Consider the following 18,521-nt stretch of genomic DNA (forward strand, 5'->3'; position numbering starts at 1 on the left):
TTGTTTGGAATGACGGGAAAACACCAATCAGTTGAATGGATCCACCAAGGTGCTTCGATCCTGCGATGCAAGCACTTCAGGCGAGCATTCAACCGACAGAGCTAAACCCCGTCCGCGCCCAGTCAAAAAGACAAATTGCAAAGGATGAAGACCTACTTGATGATGAGAGTTAAAATGTTGAGCGCTCGACATAATAAATCAATAGCTCGAGATAAGTTTTCTAGTAGCAGCAAGGGATCTTTTATATGCACGTTGATAGGCTTTTGATATACCAGTCATAGGGCACTGGTTGGGACGGGAAAAACATTCAGAAAATGATCCACTGAGGAGATTCGTTCCTGTAATCAAATAACTCTACCGACATCTAGATTCCGCTTCGAAATCAAGATAATAAGTCCAGAGTTCGAGATATAAGTTTGTGTCCTAAATGCGCGCGTGTGTGTGTGTGTATGTGTGTGTGTGTGTGCGTGTGTGTGTGCGTGTGTGTGTGTGTGTGTGTGTGTGTGTGCGTGTGCGTGCGTGTGTGTGTGTCTTTGCAATAGCTTTGTATCTCACCTAATCAGTGCACCACAACTGGTTAAAGGTCATAGTATGTGCTTTCCTGTCTGTGGAAAAGTGCATATATAAAAGATCCCTTGCTGCATTAGAAAAGAAATGTAGCTGGTTTCCTCTGTTGACTACATGCCAGAATTACCACATGTTTGAAATCCAATAGCATGGGAGTCCACTCAATGCTGTTAGATCTACTGGTCGACCAGTAGAGCTAATTTTAATCAGATTGGGAACTTTACCACAGTATTCTATTTCTTACATACTAGTATTCTCATAAAACCAGCTTTATAACAATTTTAAAACGTCTTTTCTAACTATTACGTATTTACTGCGCTTGCCCTTGTAGTTAACTTATGCATCACAGAACAATCACACTTCATAATGCTAATTTCATTGGCTGTAGCGATTATGTCAGCATATAGGAGGAGCCAATCGTGTGTCTTTAAACTGGTGTTTTATTGCTATGTGAGGTTTTACCAACGGGCGTGTGAGAAAGATGTTTTATTGCCATGTGTGATCATAAACGACACGTCTTATCAACGGGCGTGTGAGAAAGATGTTTTATTACCCATATGGTTAAAAATAGCTTGATACATATCAAAGTGATACGTCCCACTAGAAGGCCAAGTAGGACGTAACACTTCGTGACGTCATCGATTGGCGCTCTACAACCGTACAGGAACGTCAACCAAATGAGTTGAGTGGTATAAATTAAGATCGATTATGGGTAAACTGTAGGATATTAAACTCGCTACCATTTCGCTAAAGCTCGTGACAAATGAACACTATTTCACTCGGGATATAAACCTGATACTAAATGGAAGCTCGTTTAATATCCTATAATTACAAGTGTAACTTTGAAAGACTGAATATGATCTTTATTACTTATTATTTGTCTCTCATATATACAAATTGTTATAATAGCTATTATATATAGCTTCAATGTTACAAGTAATATTGTTTCTATTCTAGAAGTTCATAAATATTACTATTGACATACGTTTAATACAAGTTTAAGTGTTCAAATTCAAATTCTATATTCGCTCAGATAATATACATGGTATATGAGGTAAACTATAATACAATTATACATTGCGAGCACGTAATACTGGATTAATGTTTCCACTGGGAGAACATTATGAAATTATTGTATAATATATGTATATACATGTAAATGCATACAATTTCACTCATTCTTTTAAAACTTTCTTATATATTCATGAAGTTTTATTAATAAATTTTCATTTTTTATTACGCTAGGATTTTTTTCAATAGTAGCTAGGTAAATATCGTTTTCTAATAATATTTAGTGTATTACATTAAAACAAAAAAAATGTCGTCAATACAACATTGGTTACAAATATTGCATAATATCTCATATCTTGGTATATTTAGCCATCTTCCTGTTTCGATTGGTAGTCTGTGATTACATAGTCTAAATCTTGTAAATATAATTCTGTGTTTCCAAGACAGAATATTAAAATATGTCTCATATACATGTTCACTTTCAAATAATCTATAAATAATTGCTTTTGGCGAGATTTCAAGAAAACTGCACTACTCTTGTATGTGCATATCACAATAACATTATTCAATCTTATTTAACAGCCATTTTCATCTTATTCAACAGCCACTTTCTACTAAGACCAGCTAAATCTAAAATGTTCTTTACAATACAAATCCATCTAGATCTAAATGTATCATTTTTCATACAGGCTGAACAAAAACTGGTATACAATAACTGATAACTGTTGTTCTTTACTACCAATATTCCTTTTCCAGCAACTAATAATTCTTCTATATATTTTATATTTTACTGGAAACCTCCCAACTTCACCATATATCATAAAATTTGGGGTACTGTTTTTAACACATAGAATCCGTTGGTAATTCCAGATAGTCAAAAGATTTCAACTGTATATCTACAGCCAAACTATGTCGTCTTGCTTTTTTAAAATATACCATACATTGCTTTAGTCGCTTGTTCTATTAACTGCTTCTTTGCTGTACAGAATTTGCCATTATAACTGAATTTAATACCCAATTATACTATCAAATCCTTCAATAGCTTCATAGCACAAAACAAATATGAGTATTGTTTTTTCGTTTACAAAATATAATTATCTTGCTCTTGGAGGTACTTACACATAGTTTCCATTCCTTACAGTATAAAGTGAAAACATCGAGTGCTCGCTGAAGAGAATCAGCATTTCCAGTGATAAATACAGTGTCATCAGCATAAAATAATAAACATAATTTTATATACAATCCCACATTGTGTAATATACTCTCTCTATATTCTTCTAAGCCAGTAACACCCTTTTTTAATATAAAATACTGTTCTAAATCATTGATATAAATCTCTCCCCCCCCCCTCTCTCTCTCTCTCTCTCTCTCTCTCTCTCTCTCTCTCTCTCTCTCTCTCTCTCTCTCTCTCTATATATATATATATATATATATATATATATATAAACTGACGATCAAAAGAGTATACCAATTATTTTTATTATAAATAAACACAATACACGTTCAGGTTAGATACATGGGCGTACATAGGGGGGGTTCGATAGGTTCGACCGAACCCCCCCCCCCCCCCCCCCCCCGAAATCGCTTTTTTATAATTTAATATATCTGACATTATTATATTTACTCAACATAGAAATATATGCCCAATATCTCTGCAATCTATTTTGGAACCCCCCTTTTCAAAATCCTATGTACGCCCATGAGATAGGTTCCAATATTGTTCGTTATAATGCAATCAATGACGAATAGTCGCACATTGCTGCGTTTGGGCGATGCCGCACGCGCAAAATGAGTTTATTCATCAAATTTATACTGCACGAGAAACATGATACTCATAAACATAAGGGTATAAAAAGGATGCCATTGCTTAGAACATGCCTCAGTCAACAGTAAAACACCAGAGAACATGGTAAGGCTAACTGCTGAAGAAAAAGAGAGAGCTATTGGTATGGTGCAGGTGGGTGCGAGTTATGCCCATGTGGCAAGAATCCTGAATTGCACAAAATTGACGATCACCAGGTTGATACAGCGTTACTGGCAGGACTGCAAACAGACCACGAAGTGGAAGACCCCGCGTCACAACAGCCAACGAGGACCGCCATCTCCGCATCTTACACTTACGTAACAGATTCCTCACTGTGACGTCATCTACAGCGACTGGCCTTGGACATGTCATCAGTCTTCACACTGTACGTCGTCGACTACGACAGCATGGTATCAGGGCCTATCGACCATTCAGAGGGATGACATTGACGAGGCAGCATCGACTTCGACGTTTACGTTGGGCACGTCAGTTTCATTGTTGGTAACATCGGAACTGGCAACGTGTACTCTTTTTCTGATGAGAGCAGGTTCCAGTTGTTTAGAGCTGATGGCAGGACTCGGATATACCGACGTGCAGGAGAGAGAACAATTCCGTGCTGTGTTCAGGAGACTGAACCGTTTGGTGGTGGATCTGTGATGGGTTGGGGTGGTATCTGTGGCCAACAGCGGACAGACCTTATTGTCGTTGACGGAAATCTTAACGCACACCGTTACATCAACCAGATTTTATATCCCGTCCTGTTACCGTTCTTGCAACACCAACGTAGACTCTTGTTTCAACAGGACAATGGCAGACCTCACACAGTTCGTGTGGTGCAACAGTTCTTCGCCGCAAACAATGTCAATGTTTTGCCATGGCCAGCCCGTTCACCTGACCTGTCACCGATAGAACATTTGTGGGATCATCTTGGCCAGCGAATTCGACGTCGTCCTAACCCTCCAATGAACAGGGATCAGTTGGTACAGGCACTGAGGCAGGAGTGGAGGGCAATACCTGATGTCGTCATTAGGCGCTTAACAAACTCTGTCCGACGTCGGGTCCATGCTTGCATACTTGCACATGGTGGACATGCACGCTATTGAAACATGTTCTTTGTGGTCAAATTTATTCACCTTCGTTATGAGTCGCACATTTCACCCCTAGTGCTGTTGTGCACTGTGGTATTATTATTTTATGGGTTTTATTGAGTATACTCGTGTTTATTTATCGCCAAATTATTATACTTTCAAAATATAACATTTGCATCAACTTGTGTTTTGTGTTGTTTTTAATACTTTGAAAAAATAATTGGTATACTTTCTTTTGATCGTCAGTTTATGTTTATATATATATATATAAGAATTGAACATTATATTTTTGACGGTCATGCGATGATAAATATAACGTTAAATTCTTAAAATTCCAAATGCATTAATATTGCAAAACTATATTATAAAAAAACCCAATCGAACTCTATTCCACAATGATTTACAACTGTATCAATACACAAATAAGAGAATTCCCTTAGAAAGTTACATTCGTTTTTTTCCGTCGAACCTCCGATTCATCATAATGTTTTATATAAGGTTTTATCAATTTTAATTTTCTGAATCAAATGTGGATAAAAAAAGTTATAAAATTTAAAATAACTGAACATCAGCTGATAACGCAAACAGTTGTTTTTATCAAAAATATCAAACGATAATTAATTAAGAATTGAACGATCTATATACTTAAATGGAAGATTTGTTGTAAGGCGGTTAGAGTATGAATTTTGAACTAATTAAAATAAAGGAGAGCGTCAAATTATTTAGAAGATGTATCAATTAATATATTAAAATTGCAGTTGTCAAAAGTTGAATTAGTGAAAAGTGAATGTGAAGACTGACTTGAAAGGGATAAAGTGGCTTCAGTGTGACTCTGTGTGGATTTCAGAGGAAGTTTGTGATATTATTCTCGGAAAGGACAGGACGAAGGCGTATGTGTTTTCGCGCGTGTAAGTTGTCGATTTGGTGTTTTTGTCAAATGTGACAGGGCTGTGCTCATGTCTCTTTTGATTTGTTGAGCATTCCATGCTATAACTTCTAATAGAAGCTTCGGTTTTTTTGCCTGTCATATACATTATGTGTCTCAGTTCAAAACCGGAGTCGTTAAAAGCCTGAATTGCGGTGTAAAGTAATCTGGCCGGTGGTCTAAAGGTCATCACAGGTGGCTCGCAGACTGTGTGCGATGTAGGTCTGTGATTGTCGTCTGTCAGTTTGTCTCTGTTACTCACAGAGCAGACGATATTGGGATAAAAATAGAAACTATGGAATTCTCGGGGATTCCGTTGTTGACGTAATTGATAAAAAGTAGTTCAGGTAATAACATTCTGTTTTTATTTGTTTACCGAAAAAGTGCAGTTTTCACGTTCATGGAAGAATGAACGTTGGTTTTTTTTAGATCACGTGATAGCATTTTAACCAATCCAGACGCTTATTACAAAACTAATTATAAAATGGAATTATACACACACACACACACACACACACACATTTTGATTCATTTAATGTTTTGAAAATGTATAAGAATGTATCAACAGAGAATTTACCAACTTCTTTGTTCAAAATCTTCCAAACCATTTTATGGTAGACCAGACTTGAATCTCTTAACGTTGTTATTATTTCTTTTTTGTGATTATTATAGTTTATTAAGAGTATGTTTATACTGTTTACTAACTTCTTGCAAAACAGTGTTAGTGTTTTCATCTTTCATCGAATTGTGACGTGTACGTGCATCATGATACTCGTCCCTTCTACGTTTACATTCAGCTCCAAACCAGGGTCGTTGTGTACACTTCTGTCTGTGTTTAGCGTTTTTTTTCGTTTAGCGTTTTTTGTAACACCAAACGTCTGTTTAGCACTCTTCAGAAGTATTATGTTAATGTTCTCAACTGTTGCATCTATATCTTGTTGGTTACAACTACTCGTATTTTGTAAAACGTCTAGCTCATTATTAATAGAATCAATCTCAGAATCATCAGTATCGTTTAGAAATTCAGCTGTTAGTTCACTTTTCCACTTCTTTGGCCGATTTGTATCCATATTGTACCACACCATATTGTCATTTAATACCGCATTATTGTCCGTTTTCAAATAACACAAACATAGCTAAACACAGCAGCAGAATGGACACCTGAACACAAACTATTCAAATCTTTCACCTCAAAATCCAACGGTTTCGTAAAAATATTAGCTGAATATAGGGTATACTCCATAAGGCTACTATTTCTACAAGTAACTTTTCCAACTCATTTATCTAAACCAGATCTACCATTTATAATATAAACATTATTATTCTTGCATAAGCGGAGAAGTTTATAACCATAGTTCGTCGGTCTGCCGTTGCTAACTTTATGTTAGAAACCTTTATAAAATAGTGTTGTAATATGTCTGTGTATTAGTATGTAAACGTATGTGATTCCAGTGGTCTGTATGCTAGACTCTCGAGTGACACCCCTGTGTTTGTGTGATTCCAGTGGTCTGTATGCTAGACTCTCGAGTGACACCCCTGTGATTGTGTGATTCCAGTGGTCTGCATGCTAGACTCGAGTGACACCCCTGTGTTTGTGTAATTCCAATAGTCTGTATGCTAGACTCTTGAGTGACACCCCTATGTTTGCGTGATTCCAGTGGTCTGTATGCTAGACTCTCGAGTGACACCCCTGTGTTTGTGTGTGTGTGTTAGTATGAAAACATATGGTCTGTATGCTAGACTCTCGAGTGACACCCCTATGTTTGTGGGATTCCAGTGGTCTGTATGCTAGACTCTCGAGTGACACCCCTGTGTTTGTGTGATTCCAGTAGTCTGTATGCTAGACTCTCGTGTGACACCCCTGTGGTTGTGTGATTCCAGTGGTCTGTATGCTAGACTCTCCAGTGACACCCCTGTGTTTGCGTGATTCCAGTGGTCTGTATGCTAGACTCTCGAGTGACACCCCTGTGTTTGCGTGATTCCAATGGTCTGTATGCTAGACTCTCGAGTGACACCCCTGTGTTTGTGCGATTCCAGTGGTCTGTATGCTAGACTCCCGAGTGACACCCCTGTGTTTGTGTGATTCCAATAGTCTGTATGCTAGACTCTCGAGTGACACCCCTGTGTTTGTGCGATTCCAGTGGTCTGTATGCTAGACTCCCGAGTGACACCCCTGTGTTTGTGTGATTCCAATAGTCTGTATGCTAGACTCTCGAGTGACACCCCTGTGTTTGTGTGATTCCAGTGGTCTGTATGCTAGACTCTCGAGTGACACCCCTGTGTTTGTACGATTCCAGTGGTCTGTATGCTAGACTCTCGAGTGACACCCCTGTGTTTGTGTGATTCCAATAGTCTGTATGCTAGACTCTCGAGTGACACCCCTGTGTTTGTGTGATTCCAGTGGTCTGTATGCTAGACTCTCGAGTGACACTCCTGTGTTTGTGCGATTCCAGTCATCTGTATGCTAGACTCTCGAGTGACACTCCTGTGTGTGTGTGTGTGTGTGTGTGTGTGTGTGTGTGTGTGTGTGTGTGTGTGTGTGTTAGTATGTAAACATGTGGTCCGTATGCTAGACTCTCGAGTGACAGCCCTGTGTTTGTGTGATTCCAGTCGTGTGTATGCTAGACTCTGAAGTGACAGCCCTGTGTTTGTGTGATTCCAGTGGTCTGTATGCTAGACTCTCGAGTGACAGCCCTGTGTTTGTGTGATTCCAGTGGTCTGTATGCTAGACTCTCGAGTGACACTCCTGTGTTTGTGTGATTCCAGGAGCTCGTATCCTTGACGCTCGGATAGCGCTTGGTCTGTTGAATCGAATCAGGATCTTCCTGGGCAATTCCACGGTCAACCCGTTCTCGTTCACGCCCACGCACGTGCGTATTCTGTCGGGGGAGGAGGAGGGCGTGTACGCGTGGCTGGCTGTCAACTCACTGCTGGGATTCTTCCACACACAAAGGTAAACTCTACGTCACTACATTCTAAACAAAATCTTCCTGGGGAAATCTATATTCGTCAGTTTTTTCTGTTTGTTGCTCCGTTTCTATCTTGTTCACGGCACCGTTTTCCTTGAGTCCTGCGCGCTGACTTTGTTCACACCAGTACTGAGTTTTCCATTAGTCCACATCCAGTGTGTGTGTATGGGGAGGGGGGAGGGGTTTGTTGTTGTTGTTGTTGTTGTTGAACAATAGTACCGTTTCCCTTCAGTCCACTTCATTGGGTTTGTTCGCTTTTGTAGTTGGTTTTTGTTCATTGATTGTGGTTCGTCAATTGTTTTTGGTTAATCCATTGTTTTGATTACCTTTAACCCACTGCTTTGTTTTGGTCAGGAGAATTATTTGCGTTTTTTCCGAGGTCCGAAGATCAGATAACGTTTTTGTTGTATTGAGGTGGGGAATATATAAACCTGTGAAAAAATACCGTTATTTCTTGTCGGGTTCATCTCTATGTAAATGTATTTCAAAACATGCAAGAAAAAACCAGCAGTACGGTTTTGTCTGTGGGTCGGTCTCAACCATAATAATATAAGTTGTAGAAGCATCACGAGGGGTATATGGCTTTTTATGTACCCTTTGTGTGTCTTTTACCCCGAGCCGAAGGCGAGGGGGTAAAAGAGCACACAGAGGGTACATCAAAAGCCATATACCCAGAGAGATGCTTCTACAACGAATTTATCTTGCCGACATGTTAAACCATATAGCCAAATAATCAAAATAACGCCAGTCAATAATTGTTAACAATTTATTAACGGAGCCCTACCACGCGGACGCGAACGAAACCACTTGCCAGTGACGAAAAATAGTTCAATCGATAAACGAGTTTTTAACTTCAAATGTTTGTAATACGAAATTGTCTGAAACAGACATTAATAATACAAAAAAATAAAAAGTAACTTTTTTTTATCAGAAATGTATTGTGTAAAAAAATAAAAATATTAAAAATAAAAAACAAAAAAACAAAACTGTTGCTAATCGCGCATTAATACAATAACACCACGACCGTAATTAGGTGGCCGAGTTCAACATTGCAGCTTTTAAAAGTATTGAAATAGTGTATTTTATAGTAAAAATAAAATTAATTATGTATACTTGATTGATTATCAATGTTATTTACAACCTGATTATTGCTTTAGCATTAACTGGGGTGGCTGGAAACTGTTAGAAATTACAGACGGGGTATAAGAGAATTTGGCTCCGCCCACAGGGGTATAAGCGATTTGTCCAACGGCAAACAACCAATGACATGATTAAAGAATTTTACATGAAGGCGAGATAATGGTTGTTTTAACCTTGAGAAGCAATACAGATACATGTATTATAACGTGTGGTTATTAATTTAATGTCTCAAATACAAAAAGTGCGCATTCAGTCAGTAGTTACTGCATGTATCCATATTCTTTGATTGGCACTGCCAAGTTACGTCGTGTACATCGCATTCACTCAACAATATCTGAATATTAACCAGTGATCCAAAAAGTGCAATCATCAAATAGTGCTGGGTCACAGACGTTATTGGATCAAATGAGATTAAAAATAACACTGGATCCAGATTTTAGTGAATGAGATATACTGTAATGAATGCCGGTAACATAGTTTGTACCATCCTCCTATACAAATATGTTTTGGTAAATAATTTCAGTTTGGTTTAACTTAAGAAGAAAGGTAACAGTGTTTTGGAAATAATATAAACAACCACCTATTTTTGTATGCAATTTAGTAAACAATCGGCTCAGAAATAAATAGCTTCTAGTAAATTCTATAGTATAAAAAGGCGTTCCCTGTGGAACTATAGTTTGATTACAATATCTATATCGTGTGTAACAAACACTTACTACGTAGACTGTTTAAACTTTCGCTGCATATTCGATCATTCATTGTCTCGGTACATTGTTTTACCCAGAATGCCGACCGAGTCCGTGGGCGTTCTCGAGATGGGCGGGGGGTCGACACAGATCGCGTTCGTCCCCCAGGGACCGCTGTACGCCGAAGAGTTCCAGATCCACGTCGCTGCGCGGCGCTTTGACCTGTACGTGCACAGCTACCTCTTCTACGGCTCCAACTACATGCAGCGCCGAGTCAATGTCCTCACCAGCGGCCACGCCCACTCCGACCAGGGTACAACCCGTGTCATGTGTCCAGGTAGGTAGTGTGTCAGTGTGTGCCAGGGTAGGTAGTGTGTCAGTGTGTGCCAGGGTAGGTAGTGTGTCAATGTGTGCCAGGGTAGGTAGTGTGTCAGTGTGTGCCAGGGTAGGTAGTGTGTCAGTGTGTGCCAGGGTAGGTAGTGTGTCAGTGTGTCAGGGTAGGTAGTGTGTCAATGTGTGCCAGGGTAGGTAGTGTGTCAATGTGTGCCAGGGTAGGTAGTGTGTCAATGTGTGCCAGGGTAGGTAGTGTGTCAATGTGTGCCAGGGTAGGTAGTGTGTCAATGTGTGCCAGGGTAGGTAGTGTGTCAGTGTGTGCCAGGGTAGGTAGTGTGTCAATGTGTGCCAGGGTAGGTAGTGTGTCAATGTGTGCCAGGGTAGGTAGTGTGTCAATGTGTGCCAGGGTAGGTAGTGTGTCAATGTGTGCCAGGGTAGGTAGTGTGTCAATGTGGGTAGGTAGTGTGTCAGGTGCCAGGTAGTGTGTGTCATGTGTGCCAGGTAGGTAGGTGTCAGTGTGTGCCAGGGTAGTAGTGTGTCAATGTGTGCCAGGGTAGGTGTGTCAATGTGTGCCAGTGTGTGTCAGTGTGTGCCAGGGTAGGTAGTGTGTAGGTAGTGTGTCAATGTGTGCCAGGGTAGTGTAGGTAGTGTGTCAGTGTGTGCCAGGGTAGGTAGTGTGTCAGTGTGTGCCAGGGTAGGTAGTGTGTCAGTGTGTGTCAGGGTAGGTAGTGTGTCAGTGTGTGCCAGGGTAGGTAGTGTGTCAATGTGTGCCAGGGTAGGTAGTGTGTCAATGTGTGCCAGGGTAGGTAGTGTGTCAATGTGTGCCAGGGTAGGTAGTGTGTCAATGTGTGTGTGTCAGCGTGCCAGGTAGTGTGTCAGTGTGTGCCAGGGTAGGTAGTGTCAATGTGTGCCAGGTAGTGTGTAGGTAGTGTGTCAGTGTGTGCCAGGGTAGGTAGTGTGTCAATGTGTGCCAGGTAGGTAGTGTGTCAGTGTGCCAGGGTAGGTAGTGTGTCAATGTGTGCCAGGGTAGGTAGTGTGTCAATGTGTGCCAGGGTAGGTGTAGGGTAGTGTGTCAATGTGTGCCAGGGTAGGTAGTGTGTCAGGGTAGGTAGTGTGTCAATGTGTGCCAGGGTAGGTAGTGTGTCAATGTGTGTCAGGGTAGGTAGTGTGTCAGTGTGTGCCAGGGTAGGTAGTGTGTCAGTGTGTGCCAGGGTAGGTAGTGTGTCAGTGTGTGCCAGGGTAGGTAGTGTGTCAGTGTGTGCCAGGGTAGTGTAGTGTGTGCCAGGGTAGTAGTGTGTCAGTGTGCCAGGGTAGGTAGGTAGTGTGTCAGTGTGTGCCAGGGTAGGTAGTGTGTCAGGGTAGGTGTGTGTCAATGTGTGCCAGGGTAGGTAGTGTGTCAGTGTGTGCCAGGGTAGTGTCAATAGTGTGTCAGTGTGTGCCAGGGTAGGTAGTGTGTCAATGTGTGCCAGGGTAGTAGTGTGTCAGTGTGTGGGTAGGTAGTGTGTCCCAGGGTAGGTAGTGTGTCAGTGTGTGCCAGGGTAGGTAGTGTGTCAGTGTGTGCCAGGGTAGGTAGTGTGTCAATGTGTGCCAGGGTAGGTAGTGTGTCAAGGGTGTAGTGTGTCAATGTGTGCCAGGGTAGGTAGGGTAGGTAGTGTGTCAATGTGTGCCAGGGTAGGTGTGTGTCAATGTGTGCCAGGGTAGGTAGTGTGTCAAGGGTGTGTGTGTCAGGGTAGGTAGTGTGTCAATGTGTGCCAGGTGCCAGGGTAGGTAGTGTGTCAATGTGTGCCAGGGTAGGTAGTGTGTCAATGTGTGCCAGGGTAGGTAGTGTGTCAATGTGTGCCAGGGTAGGTAGTGTGTCAATGTGTGCCAGGGTAGGTAGTGTGTCAATGTGTGCCAGGGTAGGTAGTGTGTCAAGGGTAGGTGTGTGTCAGGTGTAGGTAGGTGTGTGTCAATGTGTGCCAGGGTAGGTAGTGTGTCAATGTGTGCCAGGGTAGGTAGTGTGTCAATGTGTGCAATGTGTGCCAGGGTAGGTAGTGTGTCAGTGTGTGCCAGGGTAGGTAGTGTGTCAATGTGTGCCAGGGTAGGTAGTGTGTCAATGTGTGCCAGGGTAGGTAGTGTGTCAATGTGTGCCAGGGTAGGTAGGTAGTGTGTCAGGGTGTGTGCCAGTGTGCCAGGGTAGGTAGTGTAGTGTGTCAATGTGTGCCAGGGTAGGTAGTGTGTCAATGTGTGCCAGGGTAGGTAGTGTGTCAATGTGTGTGTGTCAGTGTGTAGGTAGTGTGTCAGTGTGTGCCAGGGTAGGTAGTGTGTCAGTGTGTGCCAGGGTAGGTAGTGTGTCAGTGTGTGCCAGGGTAGGTAGTGTGTCAAGGGTAGGTGTCAATGTGTGCCAGGTGTGCCAGGGTAGTGTGTGTCAATGTGTGCCAGGGTAGGTAGTGTGTCAGTGTGTGCCAGGGTAGGTAGTGTGTCAGTGTGTAGGTAGGTGTGTGTCAGTGTGTGCCAGGGTAGGTAGTGTGTCAATGTGTGCCAGGGTAGGTAGTGTGTCAATGTGTGCCAGGGTAGGTAGTGTGTCAGTGTGTGCCAGGGTAGGTAGTGTGTCAATGTGTGCCAGGGTAGGTAGTGTGTCAATGTGTGCCAGGGTAGGTAGTGTGTCAGTGTGTGCCAGGGTAGGTAGTGTGTCAGTGTGTGCCAGGGTAGGTAGTGTGTCAATGTGTAGGTAGTGTGTAGGTAGGTAGGTAGTGTGTCAATGTGTGCCAGGGTAGGTAGTGTGTCAATGTGTGCCAGGGTAGGTGTCAGTGTGTCAGGGTGTGTGTGTCAGTGTGCCAGGGTAGGTAGTGTGTCAATGTGTGCCAGGGTAGGTAGTGTGTCAATGTGTGCCAGGTGCCAGGTAGTGTGTCAGTGTGTGCAGGGTAGGTGTGTGTCAATGTGTGCCAGGGTAGGTAGTGTGTCAATGTGTGCCAGGGTAGGTAGTGTGTCAATGTGTGCCAGGGTAGGTAGTGTGTCAATGTGTGCCAGGGTAGGTAGTGTGTCAATGTGTGCCAGGGTAGGTAGTGTGTCAATGTGTGCCAGGGTAGGTAGTGTGTCAGTGTGTGCCAGGGTAGGTAGTGTGTCAATGTGTGCCAGGGTAGGTAGTGTGTCAGGTGTGTGTGCCAGGGTAGGTAGTGTGTCAGTGTGCCAGGGTAGGTAGTGTGTCAATGTGTGCCAGGGTAGGTAGTGTGTCAATGTGTGTAGTAGTGTGTCAGGGTGTGTGCCAGTGTGCCAGGGTAGGTAGTGTGTCAGGTAGTGTGTCAATGTGTGCCAGGGTAGGTAGTGTGTCAATGTGTGCCAGGGTAGGTAGTGTGTCAATGTGTGCCAGGGTAGGTAGTGTGTCAGTGTGTGCCAGTGTAGGTAGTGTGTCAGTGTGTGCCAGGGTAGGTAGTGTGTCAATGTGTGCCAGGGTAGGTAGTGTGTCAATGTGTGCCAGGGTAGGTAGTGTGTCAGTGTGTGCCAGGGGTAGTGTGTCAGTGTGTCAGTGTGTGTCAGGGTAGGTAGTGTGTCAGTGTGTGCCAGGGTAGGTAGTGTGTCAGTGTGTGCCAGGGTAGGTAGTGTGTCAGTGTGTGCCAGGGTAGGTAGTGTGTCAGTGTGTGCCAGGGTAGGTAGTGTGTCAGTGTGTGCCAGGGTAGGTAGTGTGTCAATGTGTGCCAGGGTAGGTAGTGTGTCAATGTGTGCCAGGGTAGGTAGTGTGTCAGTGTGTGCCAGGGTAGTGTGTCAGTGTGTGCAGGGTAGGTAGTGTGTCAATGTGTGCCAGGGTAGGTAGTGTGTCAATGTGTGCAGGGTAGGTAGTGTGTCAGTGTGTGCCAGGGGTAGGTAGTGTGTCAATGTGTGCCAGGGTAGGTGTCAGTGTGTCAATGTGTGTGCCAGGGTAGGTAGTGTGTCAGTGTGTGCCAGGGTAGGTAGTGTGTCAATGTGTGTCAGGGTAGGTAGGTGCCAGGGTAGTGTGTGTCAATGTGTGCCAGGGTAGGTAGTGTGTCAGTGTGTGTCAGGGTAGGTAGTGTGTCAGTGTGTGCCAGGGTAGGTAGTGTGTCAGTGTGTGCCAGGGTAGGTAGTGTGTCAGTGTGTGCCAGGGTAGGTAGTGTGTCAGTGTGTGCCAGGGTAGGTAGTGTGTCAGTGTGTGCCAGGGTAGGTAGTGTGTGTCAGGGTAGGTGTGTGTGCCAGGTAGGTAGTGTGTCAATGTGTGCCAGGGTAGGTAGTGTGTCAATGTGTGCCAGGGTAGGTAGTGTGTCAATGTGTGCCAGGGTAGGTAGTGTGTCAATGTGTGTCAGGGTAGGTAGTGTGTCAATGTGTGCCAGGGTAGGTAGTGTGTCAATGTGTGCCAGGGTAGGTAGTGTGTCAATGTGTGCCAGGGTAGGTAGTGTGTCAATGTGTGCCAGGGTAGGTAGTGTGTCAATGTGTGCCAGGGTAGGTAGTGTGTCAATGTGTGCCAGGGTAGGTAGTGTGTCAATGTGTGCCAGGGTAGGTAGTGTGTCAATGTGTGCCAGGGTAGGTAGTGTGTCAATGTGTGCCAGGGTAGGTAGTGTGTCAGTGTGTGCCAGGGTAGGTAGTGTGTCAGTGTGTGCCAGGGTAGATTGTGTGTCAGTGTGTGCAAGGGTAGGTAGTGTGTCAATGTGTGCCAGGGTAGGTAGTGTGTCAGTGTGTGCCAGGGTAGGTAGTGTGTCAGTGTGTGCCAGGGTAGGTTGTGTGTCAGTGTGTGCCAGGGTAGGTAGTGTGTCAATGTGTGCCAGGGTAGGTAGTGTGTCAATGTGTGCCAGGGTAGGTAGTGTGTCAGTGTGTGCCAGGGTAGGTAGTGTGTCAATGTGTGCCAGGGTAGGTAGTGTGTCAATGTGTGCCAGGGTAGGTAGTGTGTCAATGTGTGCCAGGGTAGGTAGTGTGTCAATGTGTGCCAGGGTAGGTAGTGTGTCAATGTGTGCCAGGGTAGGTAGTGTGTCAGTGTGTGCCAGGGTAGGTAGTGTGTCAGTGTGTGCCAGGGTAGGTAGTGTGTCAGTGTGTGCCAGGGTAGGTAGTGTGTCAATGTGTGCCAGGGTAGGTAGTGTGTCAATGTGTGCCAGGTAGGTAGTGTGTCAGTGTGTGCCAGGGTAGGTAGTGTGTCAATGTGTGCCAGGGTAGGTAGTGTGTCAATGTGTGCCAGGGTAGGTAGTGTGTCAATGTGTGCCAGGGTAGGTAGTGTGTCAATGTGTGCCAGGGTAGGTAGTGTGTCAGTGTGTGTCAGGGTAGGTAGTGTGTCAGTGTGTGCCAGGGTAGGTAGTGTGTCAGTGTGTGCCAGGGTAGGTAGTGTGTGTGTGCCAGGTCAGTAGGTAGGGTGTCAGTGTGTGCCAGGGTAGGTAGTGTGTCAGGTGTAGGGTAGGTGTCAATGTGTGCCAGGGTAGGTAGTGTGTCAATGTGTGCCAGGGTAGGTAGTGTGTCAGTGTGTGCCAGGGTAGGTAGTGTGTCAATGTGTGCCAGGGTAGGTAGTGTGTCAGTGTGTGCCAGGGTAGGTAGTGTGTCAGTGTGTGTGTGTCCAGGTGTAGGTAGTGTGTGTCAATGTGTGCCAGGGTAGGTAGTGTGTCAGTGTGTGTCAGGTAGTGTGTCAATGTGTGCCAGGGTAGGTAGTGTGTCAATGTGTGCCAGGGTAGGTAGTGTGTCAATGTGTGCCAGGGTAGGTGTGTGTCAATGTGTGTGTCAAGGGTGTGCCAGGGTAGGTAGTGTGTCAATGTGTGCCAGGGTAGGTAGTGTGTCAGTGTGTGTGTCAAGGGGTAGTGTGTCAGTGTGCCAGGGTAGTGTGTCAGTGTGTGCCAGGGTAGGTAGTGTGTCAATGTGTGCCAGGGTAGGTAGTGTGTCAATGTGTGCCAGGGTAGGTAGTGTGTCAGTGTGTGCCAGGGTAGGTAGTGTGTCAGTGTGTGCCAGGGTAGGTAGTGTGTCAGTGTGTGCCAGGGTAGGTAGTGTGTCAGTGTGTGTCAGGGTAGGTAGTGTGTCAATGTGTGCCAGGGTAGGTAGTGTGTCAATTGTGTGCCAGGTCAATGTGCCAGGTAGTGTGTCAATGTGTGCCAGGGTAGGTAGTGTGTCAATGTGTGCCAGGGTAGGTAGTGTGTCAGTGTGTGCCAGGGTAGGTAGTGTGTCAATGTGTGCCAGGGTAGGTAGTGTGTCAGTGTGTGCCAGGGTAGTGTGTCAGTGTGTGTCAGGGTAGGTAGTGTGTCAGTGTGTGCCAGGGTAGGTAGTGTGTCAATGTGTGCCAGGGTAGGTAGTGTGTCAGTGTGCCAGGGTAGGTAGTGTGTCAATGTGTGCCAGGGTAGGTAGTGTGTCAATGTGTGCCAGGGTAGGTAGTGTGTCAATGTGTGCCAGGGTAGGTAGTGTGTCAATGTGTGCCAGGGTAGGTAGTGTGTCAGTGTGCCAGGGTAGGTAGTGTGTCAATGTGTGCCAGGGTAGGTAGTGTGTCAATGTGTGCCAGGGTAGGTAGTGTGTCAATGTGTGCCAGGGTAGGTAGTGTGTCAGTGTGTGCCAGGGTAGGTAGTGTGTCAGTGTGTGCCAGGGTAGGTAGTGTGTCAATGTGTGCCAGGGTAGGTAGTGTGTCAATGTGTGCCAGGGTAGGTAGTGTGTCAATGTGTGCCAGGGTAGGTAGTGTGTCAATGTGTGCCAGGGTAGGTAGTGTGTCAATGTGTGTGTGCCAGGTAGGTAGTGTGTCAGTGTGTGCCAGGGTAGTGTGCCAGGGTAGTGTGTCAATGTGTGCCAGGGTAGGTAGTGTGTCAGTGTGTGCAGGGTAGGTAGTGTGTCAGTGTGTGCCAGGGTAGTAGTGTGTCAGTGTGTGCCAGGGTAGGTAGTGTGTCAGTGTGTGCCAGGGTAGGTAGTGTGTCAGTGTGTGCCAGGGTAGGTAGTGTGTCAATGTGTGCCAGGGTAGGTAGTGTGTCAATGTGTGCCAGGGTAGGTAGTGTGTCAATGTGTGCCAGGGTAGGTAGTGTGTCAATGTGTGCCAGGGTAGGTAGTGTGTCAGTGTGTGCCAGGGTAGGTAGTGTGTCAGTGTGTGCCAGGGTAGGTAGTGTGTCAATGTGTGTGCCAGGGTAGGTAGTGTGTCAGTGTGTGCCAGGGTAGGTAGTGTGTCAATGTGTGCCAGGGTAGGTAGTGTCAGTGTGTGCCAGGGTAGGTAGTGTGTCAATGTGTGTGCCAGGGTAGGTAGTGTGTCAATGTGTGCCAGGGTAGGTAGTGTGTCAATGTGTGCCAGGGTAGGTAGTGTGTCAATGTGTGCCAGGGTAGGTAGTGTGTCAGTGTGTGCCAGGGTAGGTAGTGTGTCAATGTGTGCCAGGGTAGGTAGTGTGTCAATGTGTGCCAGGGTAGGTAGTGTGTCAATGTGTGCCAGGGTAGGTAGTGTGTCAATGTGTGCCAGGGTAGGTAGTGTGTCAATGTGTGCCAGGGTAGGTAGTGTGTCAATGTGTGCCAGGGTAGGTAGTATGTCAATGTGTGCCAGGGTAGGTAGTGTGTCAGGGTGCCAGGGTTGGTAGTGTGTCAGTGTGTGCCAGGGTAGGTAGTGTGTCAATGTGTGCCAGGGTAGGTAGTGTGTCAATGTGTGCCAGGGTAGGTAGTGTGTCAGTGTGTGCCAGGGTAGGTAGTGTGTCAGTGTGTGCCAGGGTAGGTAGTGTGTCAATGTGTGCCAGGGTAGGTAGTGTGTCAGTGTGTGCCAGGGTAGGTAGTGTGTCAATGTGTGCCAGGGTAGGTAGTGTGTCAATGTGTGCCAGGGTAGGTAGTGTGTCAATGTGTGCCAGGGTAGGTAGTGTGTCAATGTGTGCCAGGGTAGGTAGTGTGTCAATGTGTGCCAGGGTAGGTAGTGTGTCAGGGTGTGTCAATGTGTGGGTAGGTAGTGTGTCAATGTGTGCCAGGGTAGGTAGTGTGTCAGTGTGCCAGGGTAGGTAGTGTGTCAGTGTGTGCCAGGGTAGGTAGTGTGTCAGTGTGTGCCAGGGTAGGTAGTGTGTCAATGTGTGCCAGGGTAGTGTGTGTCAGTGT

The 18,521-nt window shown here is 44.9% G+C and overlaps 1 protein-coding gene across 1 annotated transcript in view; it reads left to right on the plus strand.

Moving 5' to 3' along the window:
* LOC121370220 (ectonucleoside triphosphate diphosphohydrolase 1-like) overlaps positions 1 to 18,521 on the plus strand; it is a 37,002-nt gene that overhangs the window by 8,259 nt on the left and 10,222 nt on the right. The window contains exons 2-3 of the mRNA XM_041495341.1: positions 8,162 to 8,348; positions 10,289 to 10,527. Of these exons, the coding sequence (XP_041351275.1) occupies positions 8,162 to 8,348; positions 10,289 to 10,527 (426 nt within the window). The remainder of the gene's footprint in view (positions 1 to 8,161; positions 8,349 to 10,288; positions 10,528 to 18,521) is intronic.

Source organism: Gigantopelta aegis, chromosome 4 (genome assembly GCF_016097555.1).
Source record: "Gigantopelta aegis isolate Gae_Host chromosome 4, Gae_host_genome, whole genome shotgun sequence".
Taxonomy (NCBI): Eukaryota; Metazoa; Mollusca; class Gastropoda; order Neomphalida; family Peltospiridae; genus Gigantopelta; species Gigantopelta aegis.